Source organism: Oxyura jamaicensis, chromosome 6 (genome assembly GCF_011077185.1).
Source record: "Oxyura jamaicensis isolate SHBP4307 breed ruddy duck chromosome 6, BPBGC_Ojam_1.0, whole genome shotgun sequence".
Classification (NCBI taxonomy): domain Eukaryota; kingdom Metazoa; phylum Chordata; class Aves; order Anseriformes; family Anatidae; genus Oxyura; species Oxyura jamaicensis.
The window spans coordinates 19,064,821-19,085,837 of NC_048898.1; the positions used below are offsets into that span (position 1 = coordinate 19,064,821).

The 21,017-nt window shown below is 40.2% G+C and overlaps 2 protein-coding genes across 3 annotated transcripts; both read right to left on the reverse strand.

Moving 5' to 3' along the window:
* Nucleotides 1-974: 974 nt before the first annotated feature.
* CH25H (cholesterol 25-hydroxylase) lies at nt 975-4,994 on the reverse strand. Of its 2 annotated transcripts, none has more exons than XM_035329991.1 (2): nt 4,358-4,994; nt 975-2,381 (listed from the first exon to the last, which is right to left on the reverse strand). In XM_035329991.1, exon 2 carries the CDS (start codon nt 2,247-2,249, stop codon nt 1,425-1,427), a length of 825 nt encoding a protein of 274 aa, XP_035185882.1. In that variant the 5' UTR covers nt 2,250-2,381; nt 4,358-4,994; the 3' UTR covers nt 975-1,424. The 2 variants fall into 2 exon arrangements, with proteins under 2 accessions (XP_035185882.1, XP_035185881.1); XM_035329990.1 differs by having other exon boundaries at nt 975-2,464.
* A 2,169-nt stretch (nt 4,995-7,163) lies between these two features.
* Nucleotides 7,164-21,010, reverse strand: LIPA (lipase A, lysosomal acid type). The gene is made up of 9 exons (XM_035329989.1): nt 20,701-21,010; nt 19,162-19,282; nt 15,512-15,710; nt 15,040-15,149; nt 14,282-14,418; nt 12,684-12,830; nt 11,479-11,550; nt 10,393-10,464; nt 7,164-9,645 (listed from the first exon to the last, which is right to left on the reverse strand). Exons 1-9 carry the CDS (start codon nt 20,803-20,805, stop codon nt 9,412-9,414), a joined length of 1,197 nt encoding a protein of 398 aa, XP_035185880.1. The 5' UTR covers nt 20,806-21,010; the 3' UTR covers nt 7,164-9,411.
* Nucleotides 21,011-21,017: the final 7 nt, after the last annotated feature.

Here is a 21,017-nt window from a genome sequence, read left to right on the forward strand (position 1 = left end):
ATGGGAAATATTAAGGGCTCTGTCTTCTCCTGGACAAACAGCCTCTGTAAGGTCACAAAACCCCCTAGACAGAACAGAATGACTATTACATTTCTGGGTGATGATGTGTAAGCATTCATTACACACTCTCTATGTTACTTGTTCTTTTCCTTTTCCAACCACTTTCCTGAGTAGCTTACTAGTAATACAGATGATATAAGGCTATCAGCACTAAAACGTTATGTAGTGTACACAAAAAATCCATGTGGATTTCTGCAGAATGAGATAGAGAAGACCTGCTTATCTCTTCACGTGTTTTTATTGTGGTTTTTCTTTTTCACTGTGATTTCTCTGAGACTTCGTGGTTGATGTTTCATGCAGAACTATTCTCCTAGCAACATGTATCCACATTCTCACAGTTTCAATTGCATTCCCTTAAATCTGTATGAAATATTCCTCTATTCTGTAGAAGCTTTATTTATATTTCATTAGGCTTTTGCACGCTAGTACCAATTAAATGACATGCTTGTGAAGGACCAATACAGAAATTGCTCCTATTCATTTAAGGGCTGCTTAATGGTCTACTCTCACACTGCAACTTCAGTGAAAATAATTCAAGCTTCTTAAAGACGTGATAACAAAATTTTCACCCTGACTTTTAAAACTGCATTATCTAATTTCTACCAAATCAAAAACTATTTAAAAACAACATGATTCTGCAGGGAAAAAAGAAAAAAAAAAAAAAAAAGTGACTCACTTTTGAAACCATATGACATTTTAAAAGAAACCCTGATGTCTGAAACTGAAATAAACTACACCTCTGCAAAAGAAATCATACATGTTCATAACATGAACAGAGCAATGAATAACATGAAATAAAGCATCATTTTAAAAGAATGACCATATTTATTTCCTGTTCATAACAGCGCATCAGGATTTATAATATAAATATAAAAATTATCGCACAGTCAGCAAACTAGCTTTGTTTGGCAGCATTTTTTTTTACAATATCAGTGTACAATAAAATGCTCTGGCAGGTTAAACTCCACAAAATCCATGCTCTGTACCTTCTCTGTTTACATCTTACAGTAGTAAGATAATTTTTTCTGGTGTATGTATAAAACATCATACATAATATACAATACATGCTTTATGAAAGCTGAAAAGAAGGAAAGAAGAGAGAACGTATATCTCTTAATGCTTCCCTTACACCTATGACTCAAACAAATTTAAGTAACATATTTACTATGGCTTTACAGTCATATAACATAGGAAGTTCCAAGTATGCATAGAAATACATATATATTAAAGGGATTTCTTATAAATAGCTATGGACTTTATAAGTAGCTTCAAATATACAATCTTCCATATGTCTTTGAAAAAATAATGTCCCTGTTTAGTTTATCAAAAAAAAAAAAAAAGAGTTCATCCACATGCAAATATTCTTAACTAGAATGTGACTCTGTGAATGTCCCGAAGAGTCTGTCCCAGTGGGTGAAGTAAGGAGCATAGTTTGACTTGAATTTCAGATGATGGAGATCGTGATGCGGTGCTCCTCCATACCAACCAAATGGCACAAGTCGGTGAGTTGACCATGGAAGGTCATATCCTGAATGGTCCTCCACTGACAGCCAGATGTTTACAAGGAAGAAAATCATTTCTGTCAAAGGATGACATCCGAGGAGCAATGGATTGATGGCAGCAAAGAATCCCAGTGACAACAGTTCCCATACACTGGAGTACTGTGTAGTAAGAGCAAATGTTGATACATGCTTGTGATGCACCTTGTGGAAGGTCTTGTAGAGCCACGGCACTCTGTGATGAAGCAAATGCCACAGGAAATACTCAAAATCAAACAGAAGCAGGCAAATTACTACTTGCAGCAGGACCTCGGGCAGCTCTGGAGCTATCACTGGTAGATTCACTGGTTTCCAGTACCAGTGGAGAAATGTCACTGGGAAAATCCAAACCACGTGGTGATACGCACTCTGAATAATGCAAGGCACCATCATTCCAAGAGTTGGATAGTTCTGTGGCTGTATTTTGTATTTTCTCAAGTTTGGCAGTCTAGTGCTGAAAAAGTCCAGTGCAATATATGGAAGACAGAAAGCCATGTATGCTGTAAAAGAAAACAGCACTGGAAAAAACGGTGAATTGATCAATGGCTCTTTTGCTGTGACAAAGTCCCAAAGAAACTGAAGGCACAGCCTGCCCTGCTGTCTGTCCATTGCATAGCAGTGCAGCACTCCGTCCGGCACGGTGCAGTTCATGCTGATTGCTCTCTGAGGCTCTCTAAATCCTGCAAGCCTTTATCTAGGCTGCTCAGAGGAAAACTCCGCCCAGACAGAAATTCTCCTTACTTAGCTTGGTAATGCGTAGCTTTAAAGAGGAAGTTCCCTTTCCTGTTGTACAGAAGCGGTGTAATGCATTACAATCTCAGAACAGAATTAGCCAGCCGGAGTAATCACTGAAACTTCACAAAAGGCTTGCATGGTAGGAAAAAATTAGAAATGCAGAACTCTTTAGCAGTGAATTTCAGAGAAAGAGGGTAGGAATACTTTCCACTTACTACATACACTTAAAAAACTGCTATCTTTTACTCATTTAAGTTGTACCATCCTTTGTTATCCTTTTGCCCTTAAAGGTGAGGAAACATAACCTACTACTGATTTTTTCTGCTACCAAAGATGCATTATGTACCTAAGCTCCAGGTCTAACCCATGGATGTTTTGTGGCCAATGGATGTGCACACGTTTTCCTAACAAGCCCTTTGGTATAAAATAGGCTAAGTCAAAATCTTAGTAAGACATACACTATGCTTCCAGCCTGAATGTAGTAGCTGTGATTTATCTCCATCTACTTTTGAGGTTCTCCACTGACCACTTGACATGACAAAATCCACTTGGCTAGATGCAAAACTGAGCCAACAGAACAAAATATCCCTCATTTCCTGGGAAGAATACTAATTACAATGTCATTTTCCTTCCAAACAGACACCTAGTGACAATTATTAATGCATTATTATACTATTCACTCCACAACTTAAGAGCTCTTTGAGTAATATGATAGGGATATCATCCTTCACCCAAGTATGATGCAATTCAAAGATCCACTGGTTAGAACAGTGTCCTTTAAATTATCTCCCTTTGACCATAGCCAATCACTGAACAGAAAAAAGCTAGCAGGCTTGAGTCCCAGCATTATAAATTTGCTAAAAGTATTGTAGGGGTAAAAGATGGAGGTCTTGATTTAATTCTAAGACATTGCTTCTCTTTGTGCTTTTTGAAAATGACAAACAAAGCTTTGAACATTTAGGGAAACAGAGTTTGCCATCAGCTTCCTATGAACTCACCTCTTTTGTAGGTACAGCATTTATTCTAATATTGGAAGTGAGCTCAACTTCCTGGATGACTTTATTAGCTTGTTCAGATGATTTTAGTTCTTTTCTATTCAGAAAAGAAACCGATGGAGATACAGGAGACAGAACTTCCTTGCTTCTTAGTAACGATGCGATAGCAAGTGACCTTTTCTGATCTATGTGTAGACTTTTCTTAATCCCTGTTTTCAGTCTCTGATATTTCATCTTCGAGAGAAAATCCTTCAAGTATGTACAGATTTTGCTCCCTCCTTAGACTTCAAGTTTACTGAAACAGTAACATTATTATAATGTGTCCTATTATTCAGGCAATCATAAGTTATTTGCTGGAGACAGCTCTGGTATGGCCTTCAAAGACTCTATCTGTGGTGTTTTAGAAATAGACTCAGATGTTCTGCCGGTGTAAGACTGTGCTGTTGAACTCAATGAATTCAGATTGTTGAATGTAGTGAAACTAAAACCTTGTGAAATACACTAATCTAATGGATGAAGACCTATATTCAAGAAATTTATTTCAGTCCTCTTACTATATTTTAACCTGACCTCCATCTCATAACAAGAATGTGCAAAATGCATTTGTAACTCATTCACCCTCTGGGACTGAAATTTTTCTTCTAAAAGATGATTTCTGTTGATGTATGTAGTTACAATCAGATGTTAACCCTCCCAGATGTGATACATGATTTCTATTTTATTGGGATTGTGCAAGGATTTTTTGCTATAATGTACTTCAAATCTGCCAAAAGGGAGATTGACAGAAATTGTTTATCTGCCCTAAAGACATTGTTCCAACTAATCCCTAATAATCATGTTGAATTCTCAAGAAGTTCTAGAAACAATAGTGCCTATCAGCTAAAACAAGAAGAATCAGCATTTTGCCTGCAGATTGTTATAGAAAAATATTCTTAAGTCCCTTAAGGAAAAATTACAGAATTTTGAAGCCTTACTGCTTATCCTGCAACGTGAAGTCCAAGCAAATCGAGGACTGCAAGCAGAACTTACCTCGGTGACTGCCTGCAGCTCCAAGGCGGCCAAAGCCATCAGCGCTGCACCCCATCTGCTGGTGCTGGGGAGGATGAACTCCACTGACAAGTTTTGCCCTGCTGGGTATTGATTCAGGCTCCGGAAAGCGGATCGTCATGCATCAGAGATGGCAAATCCTAATTCTCCAGAAACCGGCTTCAAGCTCCTTGCCTTTGCCACCAAAAAGCATTTATTTCACGTTTTCACTCCTCAAACTTAGGTTTCCTTGTCAGCGCAAGGTGAAGAAAAGACAAAGTGCATGCAAATCCTTTCCGTATTTAATTCAGGAATACAACCCCAGCTTTTTTCACTCAGCTAACAATGCTGCCAAACTCCCCCATGTGTTACAGGACTCTAAATGGGTCTCTTAAAAAATCAAGACTGCTGCTCTGGAGTTTAGGTTGAAGGGCACATAGTTTGGAATGAGGCCCCGCAAAGGGTCGCAAATAGATTCCACATGAGCACAGGACACAAGCACCTACCCCAGGCTGCGCAAGGTAAACAGCAAAACACTAACAAGTGGTTAGGAGAATAAATAAAAGTTAAGATGGGGGAAAACCAGGGTCAACAGGCTGAAACTAATCTCTCAACAGCAGGGGCAAAATTTCTTTCTCCCTCCTGCTCTTCTCCCCCGCCTCTATGGGAGAGTGCCAGAGAGAGATAAGGCATCTCCCGGTGCGTGCTGAGCCCTCTCTAGAGAAGTCGGGTGCCGGGAACAGAGACCATAATTTATTGAGGACAGTGACAGGGAAGAGGGCTGGGGAGCAGAGCGCAGCCAGTCCCTCCTCCCGCTGGCGAACAAGCGGCGCCACGGCACGCCAAGCCCGGCGCTCCCCCCGCCGGCGCGCCGCGGGGCGGCCAGGCCGCGGCCGCCATTACCACAGCGCCCCCCGGTGCCCGCGGCCTCTCCCGCACCCTGAGGGACAGCAGCACACGGAGGGGGACGGGAACTTCTCAGGGCTGGGGGCGTGGGGCTGTGACACGGGAGGAAAAGGGGGAGCTCTGCAGACTTGTGTCTTTTTCAACCTATAGCCCCCTCACGTCTTGGTAAGCCGAGGCTCGGGTCGTGGACCCGAATCCCAAGGGACAAGAGCCCCCGCTTCTCACGTCCCGGGTAAGCAGCAAGAACCCAGGGCCACAACGTCTGCTGGATCCTCCGAGACGCATCCTGCACACACATTCCTCTTCTGTTTTCTGTTTTGGCGAAAACTTCAGCCTAAACACAAAGTACTTAACAGAACTAACACGTTTTCCTAATCAAAATATTTTCATACCAACATTCCACCGTCCCAACAAAGCTTCACCAAAAACTCTCCAGACACTATGGAAGGAAAGCTTAATTAAGGATTTTTTAATAAATTCCTAACAGTGCCTGGGGACAGAAAACTGCCAGCAAAGTAAATTGTTCATTCTCAAGCTTTAGCAGGATGAGTTTTCAAAATAATAACCATTAGGAAAAGACCTTAAAATTCTTTCATTCAAAATTCACAATTCAGTAGTGAAAAACTGATTCACACCCTCTACCACTACATGCATCCCCTTTTCTTCTCCAGAAATCACGAAATATAGGCACTTGTCAGCTTACTATCCTCAGAAAATAAGACTTAGGCAATCGTCTTAGGCATCCTGACTACTGCTCGTCCAACCTTAATTTTTTATTCCATTGATGATTTCAGTGAAATCTGACTACAGGGAAGCAATCTCAGCCATATTGTATTCATACAAAATTATCTGAAAATAAGCTACTAGAGAAGACAGGCCATTAGCACTCATGACACAAAATGCTGCCGCATGGATTTGTATTTTATAAGGCATCAAAGAAAGCATATATAAATATATGCTTTAATTACAGCACAATCTTTTACTGACAGCCATGCTTTATTATCAGAAAATCTATTCCTCCATCAAGATTCCTCTCATGTCTTATATGAAAACCATTTACAACTTTCTGCTAATAAAGTATTTGCATTGACCATATTTGTATGGCACCTTTACCATAAAGAGTAATTTATACAAAACTAGTTTGTTCCCAAGCTGACTAAACTGTTTTGCTTATGGAGCTCCATGGAGTAGGGCTGTTTTACCACCAAGTCCTATGCTGCCTCACTTGTATGTTGATGGAGCTGATGTGTGAACTTTTGCCAGTGTTATCACCTGATACAAAATCACTATGTACCATTAAAATGCTCTGCATTGAGCTTGAACACCAAGCAGCAGGCACTACTATTGTATGTGCACCCTACTGTCATCAGGCCTTCTGTGAGATGAAGTCTGAACGTATCTTCAAAGTTCTGTTTTGGTTTTACTCACGGGCAAAACCAGGTGCCCTGTTCGTGCTGTAGATCCATGAGTGAACACCCTGAACGGTGCATTCGCTTCAGATGCAGACAGGTCTGTCAGTCTGACAATCCATCAGCTGCACAGGGACTGCTGTCTCCAGCTTCCTAGCTTAGTTTGATCACATCACTGTTCCTTATTAGATCAAGCATCTAACTTTTCATGCATTATTTTGCACACTTCTTTCCACTGATGCCTCTCCAACTTTGTGTCATTCAGTGCTCATACATAGCAGGCCAGGGACAGCACAGCAGCTCTTAATTCCCGTGTCCATCCCTGCTCTAGCAAAGCAGAGAAGCTCCATAATGGCTTTTGCATAAAGCTTCAGCTGTTCTGGTTGTATTTCCAGGCACACGGAGGGTTCAGCAGCTGAAAAAGCTGACGACAGGATTTAATACCCCGTGCTATCTCAATTGTGCATCTGCTGTATTTAGAATGGACAGAAAGGTATGGCTTGAGAGTGTTTATTATTGAAGATTAAAAAGGTCAAAAGCTGGGGGTTCACACCAAATGCACGAAGGAAAAGATTAGTTCCCTACCATACAACGTGGTCACATGCTATTTATGAGATTACTAGACAGTCAGTAATTACTCAAAGTTTAAGAATGTGATCCAAGCAGCTTTCCACCGTGTCAGTAGTTTGAATGGAACCCTTCACCGGGAGGCTTAGAAAATGCCTCTCTCTTGTGAGCAGTTACTTATAGTTTGTACCTTACCTAGAAGTCTCAGAAAAATCTTTTGAAACAACACAAATGGCCTTTTAGGTTTAGGCAAAGCTTCTTTCAGGAAAGAAGTAAAATAGCCAAGTAAAATTCCATTTTATTTTTTTATGGTACTTGTTCTATGGATGAATAGTTGTGAAAAACAGACTTGGCTCTCTGGACTCTGTCCCAAAATCTCACATGCATTCATGAAACAAGAAGTGAAACAGCATGTCACTCCAAACTCCAGGCAGGTCTCTCACATTTATTGAAATACCTCAAGCTTAATAAACAGGATGCACATGGCTCTTGCTGTATCACATACCATCACAACTGCCGATTTAGCCTCTTTGGATTCTTACAGTCTTCCTTCCAGCATAGCAATGTAGAGCAAATATGACTGCTATAAAGCAAACTTAAAGGTCCTGCTAGGAATCACATCTGCAACACCATGAACCACTTTTTCCTTAAACAAAGCCTGAGGACTCCCTGAGTCTGAATTAGGAGTTTAAAAAGAAAAACAAACAAACAAACAAAAATGTAGCATATGGCTTATGCATTTTTCTCTTTTTTTTTTTTAAAAAAAAAAAAAAGGCTGTCACAGTTTAAACTGTACTATTTTCTATGACATATAGGAAAGTCTTGTGTTCCTGTTAGGATTACTGACAGAGGTTTGGATTGAACTCCAACTCTGGCACAGAAATTTTCATCTGGACTGAGGCAACTGACTCTGGAGATTGTTCATACACCTACATTAGGCACTGAACTTATGTGCAATTCAAAAGGAGCCAAAGTCCTCTGTGCAGTCAATGGAGAGAGTAAGGCACCTACACCAGAGAAAGCTATAGCTCCAAAGTCAGCCCCTTAAAGCAGATGTGAATCCTCTTCCCCCATTAAATGGGGGCTTAGTCCCATTCTAAAGTAGAAGCTGAGACAAATGGAAATCGTCATAAATACTGCCAAGCTTCTCCAGGTTATTGTATGGTGAACACAATGGTGGCAAGCACCATTTAAGCAGCTAAAAAGTAAACAGATCTGCAAAGCAGCAGAAGATTAATGGGAAGAGTCCATGCTAATTAAGTCACTCGAGCTATAGAACTAATGCATTGGCCCTTCCCTGGCCAGTGGTATACTGGGGGGAGCTTGTTTTCTAGTGGTCAGTGCAAACAAAACACAATTATGTTACATTATTCTCCTTGAAAGTCTTAACCTATTGACAAAGCTAACAAAAAGTGGTATTTCTTTTAACTGCTTCTCTCGTTCCAGAAATCTTCAAGGGCAAATAATGATCCTTATCCACAGTTGTCATGTGGAACACGAAAAGGCTTCAGGGATACTGCTGAAATCAAGAAAAATGCAGTAATGAATCAGTTCCAAAACAGGAGGTTTCAACTGACAGTGGTGATCTTCTCTGGCTTCAAGACAGTTCTTCTGCGCAATGTTGGAGGAAAAAAAAAAAAAAAAAAAAAGTAATCTGATGTAGCTAGCCTGTGAGTGATGGCTAAAATAATGCTGCAGGAAGTCACTAAGTGCTTTTTAAAGTACCAGCACCAAACAGGGTCACTGCAGTACAAGGCATACTTCTGAAAGGTACTCAGAAATGGCAATGTACTGAGAAATGGCAGTGCTTTATGCAGAGCAAACCAGCTTTATTGTCAAGCACCTGAGGTGCTCAGTGGACTAACTTGTCTTTCAGACATGTCACTAAATCTATATGCACATGAAATACTCCTTTTGTGCAAAGTCACACTGCTGGTTTTTTGGGGGGTACCAAGCCGCTGTGTGCAAAATCAGCAGGCTATACTGAGGATTTGTGCAGGAGAGAGAAATAATACTGAGAAAAACAAATCACATACGAGTCCAATTCAGTAGTCATTGCTGGCATTTCAAAAATGCATCATAAATAAGCAATGTAGCATTACTGCCAGGAAAGCATATGCTTCAGAAAAAAAAAACAACTTCTGATGAGCTAATACTCTGAAATACCATGCGGGTTTAGACATATTTCCTCATCATGTTAATTATTTCATTATACATGCGGTAAGGTGCATCAAGGCCCCAGATGAAATCCAAGTGTTCCCATTCTGGAATGTTTTTGTGGTAAACCAAGTTTGTGATCTGAGTGAGGAGCATGGCAACATCCTTTGGGTCTGCCAGCCAGTCCTGTCCACCAGTCCACACAGCAGTTGGTACAGTCATCTCCTTTACTTTGTAGAAAGGGGGAGTAGACTGAGGAGTGAAAAAGTGAAAACAAAAGCATTAGAAAGAACAAGTCTCCAGCACGGTACTAAACTGCAGTGCAATATACTAGCAACTGCAAGAAGAACGTGTTAGATTCTGATTTTCTCTTTTGCTCTTGGATGACCAGAGATGTAGATAAAGTCCTGACTTTCAAGAAAAAATGTAATTCCAAAGAGTTCTGCAATATTGTAGCATGCACAGCAGTAAAGATGTGGCTTGGTGAGTTTACAAGCTAGCAGGAAGGACTACTGTGTAGTGGGATGTCTCAGAAAATGCATCGCATTTAGATATTTCTAACCCCTAATCAAACACTAAGAACGATTCCTCCTCTGAAAGGATGATACAGCAATACTTCCCCGTCGCTAAAGTGACAAGGGGCAAAATATTTTTAGTACTGCACTCAGCAATTTAGAAACAAACACAGGAGGAGATTAAGCAAGATGAAGATAAGCAATACACTTGAATTGACGGTATGTTCCTTCTTGTGAGAAGTGCACTGGGACCTCATGACCTAGACAGGCAGGACCAGAACTAAATCTGAGCAAAAGCATCATCCTCAAGAAACACCGTGCCACCACAACTTCGTATCTGAGCACAGACTCCATATTTAGGACTACCTCAGAGCTTCATGGTTCTTTATGTACATAGTAAAAATACAACACTCAGAGAAGTGCCCGAAGACTTTTTTCTTGTGTGCCACTCAAAAATTTTAATAGATCCATAAAAGATGTCTACCTGGTTGTAGTGAGCCATATTTGCAGCCTTGCTTCCCCAGTCATAAGCTTTGAGTTCCCCAGATTTCACAGCCTAGAAATGAACAAATATTCACACACAAAGAAAAAACAGAACACTTTTATCAAAGGAACAAAAAAGCCTATGTCAGCTGGAGAACTAGGAAAGGCAATTGACACAAGAACGAAGTATTAGCATAAGAAGTATCACTGCTTTACCAGCATCATGGGAGCGGGAAACATTAACATTCAGTACCATCAGACCATGTCACATCCCTTAAGATTCCACACTCTTTCGTAACAACTCTAGGAAACACTAAGGAAAACAATTTCCAGAATCCAAATCCAGAATGTGTCAGCTTCATGTTTACTTCTGCAATATTTACATAGCTGTCTAAATATATAAAAACACAACAATGGACTTTCCTTATAAATACTACTCTCTACAGTTCACCACCTACTTTTTTCCCTGAAACAGCAGTTTCCCAGCAAACGCTTAAACAGCTACATACCGCACACCAGCTTGTTTCCGAATGGATGAACAAGTTCCACTATAAGATCACAAGGAGCACTTATGACTGCTTTCATGGCAAATGTCTCCCCTTATTTGCCAGTGTATAGATGTGCCTTCTGAGCAAGCCTTGGGCACAGTAGCATCACAGGCATAAAATAATTGTATATTGAGGTAAAGTTCACAATATACTAATAAAATACAAAATGAAGCCAACCAGCAAATAAAAAGCCTGCTACTTTTCCCTGGCTAAAAATACAACTTACAATGAAAATGAGGTCTGCTGAAAGGGGAACAAATACTTGTTACAGCATCTCTCTGAGTTAAGTTATTCCACTTTTTTTTTTTTTTTTTTTTTCCTGAAGTACTTAATGTTATCATTTATTCACAGAAATAGGAAAGAGGTAAGCCACCGTAAGGTCAGTATCATCAAAGCAGCTGCAGTGAACAGCTGTCATTCTGACGATTAGCAGTTCCAGAATTTCATTTCATATTCTGACATATTCCACATAAATATCAGAGATGTCACTATTCTACAAACAAGACAGAGTCACGGACATCTGTGATTCTGAAGCTTACCTGGGTCCAGTGGATCATGTTCTGTACAGATGTTCCTGCAGGGCAATGTGTTGAATACACATCCACACGGCTCTGCAACAAGATAATTAACGTGGTTTACTCCTCATAGTGCAACAGCTCTACCCATTTTTTCTTCTTGAACAACTAACAGAAAATTTTCCATTCCTCTTAAAACTGTTCTGAACAAGTTAACTGGTGCCACACATACAGATGAGGTAAAAGGTTCTAATGTTTTGGGGACTGCTTACAATTAACTGCAGAACTTTAAAGATGAATTTTAAACCTAACAAGGACATTCTAAATATATAAAATTACTTAAGGATTATCTTTTAAAAAGTGCTAATATTTTTAAGAATTGGGAACATAGTAAATAATATTTAGATGGACCTCCACAGAAACCTAGACCCTAGTCTACATCTAAACTAGAAGTTGTCAGTTCACAGTGATTCAAGACTTCATATACCCTGAGTTTAAAAGTACAAGATACCCAGGGGAAACTTAAAACCTGACAGAAAACAAACAAAAAAAAGATACACAAAACCATGAAAACTCTATGTGCTGGACAAGAAAAATATATTTTAAAAAAGTACTAACACATTGATGTAAAATATATACTTTTTTTGCATGCAGTGAAAAAGGAAGTGCTAATTCCATCTCACTACAATTAAAAAAATCCTCAGCCTTCTTCCACCTGTAGGTAAGCTGATACCAGCTTCTACTGATTTCAGGGACGTAGAAACACTAAGCATCATCATAAAAAAAAAAAAAAAAAAAAAAGCAGTCTCATGCCAATTGCTGTTAACTAGCTTTTAGACAACAAAGCAAATCCTATGGACAAGTCCTCTCAAACTAGGACCACAGATAAAGGTATCAGCAGGGACAGAAGCTGCTCCCAGAGAAAGAAATTTAATTTGCTAACCAAGAGACCAAAAAACTTCAACAGTTCTGTTGACAGTTGCAGAAAACAATGCTCCAACAGATCTATGTTAATTTTAGTTTTCTAGTACCTTTTTCAAAGGTTAATTCTATCCATTCCCACTGGGCAACTACATCTGCATCAAGGAAAGATATTAATCCTAACTCAGTACAATGAAGAGGCTTTTTTTTTTTTCTAATTACATATAAAGAACCATCTGTACAATCATACAGTCAATGCTGCATTATGAGTTCACAATAACTTAACTATCAAAGTCACCAAAACGCACCATATTCAAGTTTCTCTCATTGAAGCCACACAGAAGAAAGAATATGTTGCCACAAAGGTCATCAAGTATTCTGTGGGTGCAAACGTGGGTGGCAAGCCACTTCAGCCAAAAATTCTGAGGAAGAAATTGTTTCTTCCCAAACATGTCCTGCAAAGTAACAAACACATAGGACAAACATGTAATTCCATATAATCATCTGGTTTTACTTTTCATACTACAGCATTCTTAAGGTAGTTACTTCCATTTGCACTGGTGATAGGCAAGTTAAATCATTTTCATATGACGTATTTCCTTATCAACCTTTGTTTACAGTCCAATGGGAAGGTCAGGGTTAGTGCTTCTGCTACAAATGACACAGTCAATTATCACCCACAAAACGTACATGGGAACTGGGGCAATCACTCAAGAATTTCAAACCTAATCTCAGTTTTAAATTATTTTATAGGAGTACTGTAGAGCTTCTTGTCATCAGAATTGTTTAAGGCTAAAATATTCTAAGGTGCATCTGTTGTTAAATGGCTCTGTACTTGCAACTTCCTCTCTTCAAACCATGGAAGAGAAACCAGATGCATGAGCTGTGGTGACCACTTCCTTTTGGTGGGTATTTTTAAAAACAGCCAAGGATTTGAAAACAGCCGACTGAGCACTTCCGTAGAAAGTGACAGCTCTTCAAGGATATGACTGACCCCCAGACTGTCATGCACTTGTACACTGCAGTTTTTTTGCAAGTCATCGTGAGAATCAAGTTCCCCAGCACAACATGACCATCTGCACAAGGCACTGATCAGCTACCATCCTCATTGGACAAAGCTCATTACACAAGCAACAGGAGATCACAATTGTTAGCACCACTTTTCTGTTAACTCCCTTTGGAGAGGGGAGCAAATAATGCACAAAGACATGCATTAAATCTGTACAAGGTACATCAGGGAAGAGTTTATCTCATAGGATAAACAGGTCTGTGTGGAAAGCTCCGTGGGTGGTGTAAAGAAATGCTAGTGTTAAAAGTGACACACAGCAGGATGTTCACAATGTCTGACTCCAGGCATTTACTGCAGCCTGCCAATCTGCCTACGTTCCCCTTGCTGTTAATAATGGTGAAAGGTAAACTCATTTGGGAATGATTCATAGCGTCTAAATAAAGCTGCTGCACTTCATCACGCTCTGGTGGATCCTCTTCCACTATTAAACGGCTAATTGTGAAATATATCTGTTAAAGCTCATGACAATTCAAAAAGAATTCTATATAAAGCTAACACATGACTCTTCTAAAATAGACCAACTATTTAAGTAATTGTGTGATATCTGTAGCCTGAATTCTAGAAATTTGTAACTGAAAAAACATAACTTTATTCCACCTATTAAGTTGTGCTTGTGAAGTACTACTTTTCACTGATGCAAATTGTCTCGTTAGACAGTAGTAAAACCAGAGAAACCACTGCTGATTTCCATAGCATTATGCTGGAAAAACTGGCCCAGCATTCCTGTGGGACATGTTAATCTCTAATCCACAGCTATTACCATTATTTGCTACACTGTTTTCAACCAGAGAGGGACACCCTTCATTCACCTTAAAATTTATACATTCAAACACAAACCTTGAGAAGCAGCTCAGGAAACACTCCCAGTTTTGTCAGAGGGCTAGTAGCAAACTTGACTGTAGCTACTGGTGCCAAGGCAAAGAACATTTTGATTTTCTTAGCCAGCTGTGGCAAAGTTGAAAAAGCAATGAAAGCTGTGAACAAGATGAGAATAATTAGCAAACCTCATCACTGACACAAGATCTATGAGAATTTTATTTGGTGATTCTACAAAATTTAAGATGTTGTGTGCAAAATGATTTTTAGATTAATAGATTGACTGTTGTCTCTAGGACCAGTTCAGATATTTCAAATTAATCTAGTTAATGCAGAACACAAATTAAATTAAGCATATCAGGAAAAATTATTTTCTTCTGAAAAACAAGTCCATGCTAACTAACCCAACACTCTTCTCGTTCTTTCCGTTTGCAGGTCTAAAAGCACCTGATGCAAACCTTACATATAGTAAGTGACAATTTCTATTCTACACATACATAATGATTCTAGATTATTATGTGTAGCTCAAAGTATTTAACAGAAACTGTACTGACAGCTACCTGTGACTTCAATTTTTCATTTCAACAGCTTCCCACTTTAAGCAAGCACAGAAAAGTTAATTCTTTTATTTTTAATGTTGATGAATATTTCAGAAAGCAGTTGAAAAACAGTAGCAGTAGATTTCTGAAGTTCTGTTCTTTTCATCATTAACCCACACTTGTGGAACTTGATACCATTCCAACTACTGCATGTTCTAATGAATGAATCTCTTCACATACCCATGGTGGTACCCTGGGAATGGCCAACATAAAATAATTGTTCCTGGCCAGTTTTCTTCAAAATGAAGTCCACTGAGGCTGGAATGTCATATTTAGCCATTTCATCAAAGCTACAAAGCAAAGATAAAAACAGTGTGTTACAGATGCATGGAACTTCAGTGCACTGAGGATCAGTTGTCTGGACATAAAGCACAGCTGCCTTTGGATGAAGCAGTACACCCTGGAGATTAAGTCAACACACCAAGCACTGCTGAAAGCAATTACTGTTCTACTGAACATCTATGAAAGCTGTCTCAGGACACTGTATTGACTATAAAACTCCCCTTTGCTACCCCTACATACATGACAGGGCACGTAACCAGAAAGTATCTTGTACATTCACATCGTGACTGAACTGAGGTGATGGGCAAAGACAGGAAGAGAAGCCTGCTCACAAACAGCACATTAAGTTTCCCTACAAAGACGAGGGTACCTGAAAACCCAGAACTCTTCTTGCTTCACTGTGAAGTGTATATGCTTCCTGGACCAGGTGTTCCCTCTGCTGTTTCCCAGCCATACATCATAGCCAGCATCTGCCAGCATGAAGCCAAGGCTATTGTAATCCAAGTTTGTGATCCAGTTGCTGCCATCAGCAAGTAAACCATGCTGCAGAAACACAGCAGGCCTTGGACCTGAAAAACAACACATTTATTATTGCTTCCTGTTCATCTGGAATTGAATGCCTGAGAGAAATTCAGGTGAGTTGTCTGCTTCAGTTTTGAATATCTAATCTATTTGATTTAATCTATTAAGGTTAGCAGCACCAACATCATCTCCATCCAACACCATTCTGTTAGCAAAGTTCTGGCAGAACCCAAAGAGCAGCATGTACAGACAACAAGGAACCCCATGTGCCAAAGGCCTTTCTCCCCTTAACTTAAGTAGTTAAAAGAACCACCGTAAAGACCCACATGAAATTTAGGAAGGTTCTCTCCTGACTCTCCTACTGCAAAAAGAGAAATGAAACCTTTATTTGGAATACAGATTTTTAAAAATGGAAGGTTCTTGCTGAAGGAAAATAAAATGACGCATAATCCTTCAGGAGGAAAATGAACTTCAGAAATACTGAAGACCTAGCTCTAGATCACACAGTATCAAAGGTGACATTTTCCCCCCATTAATAACTGAAATCTGATACATGGTAATTTTAGCTCAATGGCAGAAATCACTCAGGAACTTACCTCCTCCAATGAGGGATCATTCTACTACAATTTCAACGGAGAAAACATTGAGTCAGTTCAGTAAATTGGACTTAAGATTTTTCAGCAGAAACAGCCAAATCACAACTAGACCCTACATTCTAAGTCATGGCCATAAGAGTTTGCCGTGGGTTCCATAAATCCAAATTAACAAGATTCCTCCCTGCTGGCATCCTTTATAGCTGTGACAGTGAAGCTTTTTGGTGCCTGCTTTCCCCATGTTGTTAAAATAAAATTGCGGTGCACTGTCCAGGGAATTGCAGCAAGTTTCTGGCAGTGTCAGACTAGCACAAGAGACAGTATAGTTCAACACCATCGTTTACTGCACTGTGGTAATTGCTTTATGAACATTTATGAAGTGTGGCATTGCTTTATGAACAGCGTGTGTGATTTTCAAGCCTAACATTAAATTTGTTTTCTGTAATGATCACTTTTGCTTTATACTTTCTTCCCTTTTACTAAACTCAGGCCAACCAACTTCTTATTTTTTGAAGAAGAGGCTCTCCTCAAACCACTACTCGCACATTTCATAACACAGGAAGGAGAAACTGTTTAAATCCTTTAATACTTTAACTGTCTTCCCATTCGCCACCAATTTCTGAATTTCTGCCAGTTCCTTTTTCACTTCACCAAGCACATGACTTGTACTATCACAAGACAAACTGACTTGGACAATAACAATTTTGTATAACCTCTAATCCAAAAAAAAAAAAAAAAAAACACCAAAGGGAATAAAGAGAGTAAGGACTTAAACTACCTTTTCATGTATATAATAATTTGTTCTCATCATGCACAACCTCAGATCTAAATGGAAAATATATTTCCAAATTTAATCCCTCTTATTCTTACCATCATGTTCTCTTTTAGCGTTACATCAACACCTGTCAGTAAGACAGCTAAAACTAATTCCTACTAAAAAAGAAAAAAAATCACTGATGTTTTGCTTTTAGGTTCTACAGTCATTTTTCCATTTTTTGAGCTGAGGAACTGTAGGTCTTGTTCCAAAACATCATGTGATATGTAACTCCAAGGGATCCTATTCACATTAAGCAGGTATTGCAAAAGAATTATGGCATACATACACTAAGTCAGCAGTAACACAACATTGGTATCTTTCTGGGAAAAGATACCAAGTCTATAAAAACTTAAGATCAACATGAACTTTGAAATCTTCATTCTTCCAGGAGATCATACTTCCCCAAATGTGCTCAGTAATACTTGTTTTTAAAATTAAAGCACTTTGCAAAACATGAACTTGGGGTCGAGGGTGTGGCAAGGGGAATGTGGAGAATTCCCACAAGTCAGGAAACTTCTGTTTGCTTATGTCATAGATGAAGGATTTGACAAAATCAGCATGTTCAAAGGCAGCCTTTTTCCTGTGGCTTCTCTGAATTTTTTAAGGACAAAGACACCTGCCAGATTTGACTGGCCTTGTCCACGCACCGATCTTTACACACCAACCTTGTGAGCGGCAGCATGTAGTGCAAACACCCTAGCTCATGCAAAACCAATAGTTAAGGTCAGGAAGACTGCTGCTCAGCCTTTGGCAGAGGAGAGGATTTTTCCACGGGACTTCTTCTCACCCAAGGCTTTAGGGCAGTCACTCATTTCCTAGCATGTGCCATGTTTTTACCTCTCAAAGATTCTGAGGTAGTCTTCAGGACATGTACAGCTCCTATACAAACTGGATGCTATTGTGTGCATGGAATTGTTGGTAAGATCTTTTATAATGGTGGTGAAATGATACCAAATTCCGCGACTGCTGTTCAGGTGTACTGTTATTTCTGTATGCAGCGCAAGATGACAGCAAGTCAAAGGCCATCACTCTCTCTTCTACCAAACACATTTCTCTAATTTTTAAAGCATTCCATCCTTCAGTCTTGCAAAAACCTTTGCCTGTATTGTGCCTCTAAGTGTCAGCTTACATTCCCTTTACACTTCCCCTCTGCCACCTCATCACCTGAACATCCCCTGCATCCCTTCCATGGTTTTATGTCGTCTTTCTCAGTAATTCCTAAAGCTTGTGACAGTGGCCTGGTGGCATATGCCAATTCCCCTCCCAGTTCTCCCATCAAATCACAGACATAAAACAATCTCATCTGGGCTGACTGCTGCCAACAACCTGTTACATATCCTAGTTTGCAATATATTTTTAAAGATATTGTCCTCAAGATGCTCTCAGGGGATTTTCTTATTACAGTATTTTATCTATTTAACCAGCCGTGTACTGTGTACAAAATGGCACCACAACAGTAGACAGCATTGCTCTAGCTTGTAACTTACTGCAAGGGCAACTTCAAAGGTTGTAATTAACTTTTTTTTTTTTCTCCCAGAAATCAGGCAGTAATTATTTTGTGAACATTCCAGTAAGAATCACTTATTATATTGTAAGAATTACATTATTTACTTACATTTCATAAAAAGAGGCGTACTAACTGCACTTTCTTCTGAAAACTCTCAAGCATTTTAAACAAAATTATTTTATAATGAAAAGGTATTTTAAATATATTTTGAAACAATGCAACAATGGTTCAATCAGTATCTTTTCAAGATACTTCATTACTCAAAAAAAAAAAAATCTTAACCCCTATTTTGCACTTACTAGCGATTTGAGGCCTCTCAGCCCCACAAACAAAATCAAACAACACTAAAGGTTTTGCATTATTGTCACAAAATGGAATCACCAGGAAAATATACCTTTCTATCTTCTTTTACTCAAGTCACTCTACATGTGCCTAAACTATTCTGGTCATAATCACCAGCCATCTAACTCCACAAGTTATAGTCTTTATTTTTTTCTGTATTATTTTAGGAACAGAAGTTCCGTAAATCAAGGAGAGCTTTTTCATGACCTCCCATTTTTCTAAGCAGAAATCAACCTTACCTTTGCTCCACCCGCGACCTTTTCTTCCATAAGGAATTCTGTTAATGGAAAGGATATAGCCATCTTCTGTCGTCACTTCATACTCCTCACTAGGATATCCCCTGAAGACAATAATTTGACTCTGAAGAAAGAAAAGAAACCAACTTGGAGTCAGACTCTCGGCCTCCTTCACTCATTAACATGTTCAAAGTACTCTGTGTTCCTTCCACAGACAGCAAATTGAAATCAAAGGATGTGGTAGGAATGTGCCATAACCATTCATCTGTTCAGTGCAGACAGGTTCTCTTCTGCAACTTACCCTGGATAGGAACAAGCCAGAGCACAAACTTTAACCTAGGAGAAGTCCCTAACCTGTCCCCATCCGTATCTGTCACATTAGTTACCTGAGCACCACTTCCAATGATAAAGGAGATTGCAGAGTTGAAAAGGAGATTATGGTAACAGGACAAAACACTGAGACAGAAATGGTAGGCAAATAATGAAATCTGCTCTCAAGAAAACTAGTATCTTCCAATAATAAGCAAGTGCTCACAACATTTAGTATCATAGTGGCATATTGAGAGATGAGAAGGCGGGAATAACCCCGTTTGGGCACTGGAACAGGCTCCCCAGGGCAGTTGTCATGGCACCAAATCTGCCAGAGCTCAAGAAACGTTTGGACAACACTCTCAGACACACAGCCTGATTTTTGGGTGGTCCTGCACAAAGCCAGGAGTTGGACTCCGTGATCCTTGCGGGTCCCTTCCAATTCGGGGTATTGCATGGTTCTATGATTCCACGCAGAGTTCATCTCTCTTCTCAAGGGAAAGACTTCTTCAAAGACATTTCACATTTATACACAGACTTTATGCCTAATTTAGTGTCCTCATGTCCTCTGTGTAACATTTAGGCAATGTTACTGAAACAAATGTGCTGAAACAAACCCACTAACGGGGCTGCTTTAAAGCACTAAGATCACAATCCTCACATGCATGAGCTGCTGATATTGCCGCCTCCAGCTGCGGTTCTGTGTGCCGTTTCTTACTCACCATTCTCCTAAAATCTTATGTGCATTGCACAGCTTTTAACTGAACTTCCTGACAAGCCAAAGAAGAAAACAATAAAACCACCACGCTTGTTTTAATACTATAATTTCATTAACAGATGCATCTCCCATCTGTCTCAAGCTTTACGTTAATTTCACTTCTTCCATCTGTAACTCCATTAGGCCAGTGAACTTGCTATTTGTTTTTGACTCCAATTATGCTTTGAGAAAATGTCAGAAATGCAAGACACGACTAGAAGTCTACTGGCAGGCTGCCGGGCAAGGAAGAGAGGGGCACTTACACAAACCACACTATTTCTCTTAACCGGAATCTTCAATAGTTAACAGTGACATTAACATTCCAAAGCGATTTTAAGACTAAATTCCATTCGAATTCCATTAACCTTAGACTGACTAGCAAGCTCAAAGCCCCAAAACGTGCTCTAGATGACATTAAACACCCGCCAGGCCCGGCTCTGGCACCGCCGGCTGCCCCGTGCCCCCCGGCGACTCACGATGTTCATGTTGGTCTCGGGGTCCACGTTTCTCCGCCCGCCAGCGAACGCGCCCGAAGCGACGGCGCTGTGGAGGAGAAGGGCGGCGAGCAACAAGCCCCCCATCCTGGCCTGGCACGGCTCGGCACGGCTCGGCACTGATCGGAGCGGAGCACGGCTCTCCTGCCGCCGGCTTATGTTCCGCCTCTGCCGAGCCCCGCGGCCGGCACGGCACCGCGTGACGGGGCGGGGGCGGCCTCCCTCCTGACGGGCGCCGTCCGGCCCCGAGGGGCTGAGGGAGCGCGGCCGAGCCCGGCGGGCAGGGCGCTGCCCCGCCA

Excerpts from the sequence above, each read along its gene's own strand:
- CH25H (XM_035329991.1), bottom strand. The coding sequence starts at position 2,249 with ATGAACTGCACCGTGCCGGACGGAGTGCTGCACTGCTATGCAATGGAC.
- LIPA (XM_035329989.1), bottom strand. The coding sequence starts at position 20,805 with ATGGGGGGCTTGTTGCTCGCCGCCCTTCTCCTCCACAGCGCCGTCGCT. Across the intron at positions 15,150-15,511 it reads GAAGAGTTCTGGGTTTTCAG|CTTTGATGAAATGGCTAAAT; the intron begins GTACCCTCGTCT and ends TTTGCTTTGTAG. Across the intron at positions 9,646-10,392 it reads ATATGGCTCACTACAACCAG|TCTACTCCCCCTTTCTACAA; the intron begins GTAGACATCTTT and ends TTCACTCCTCAG.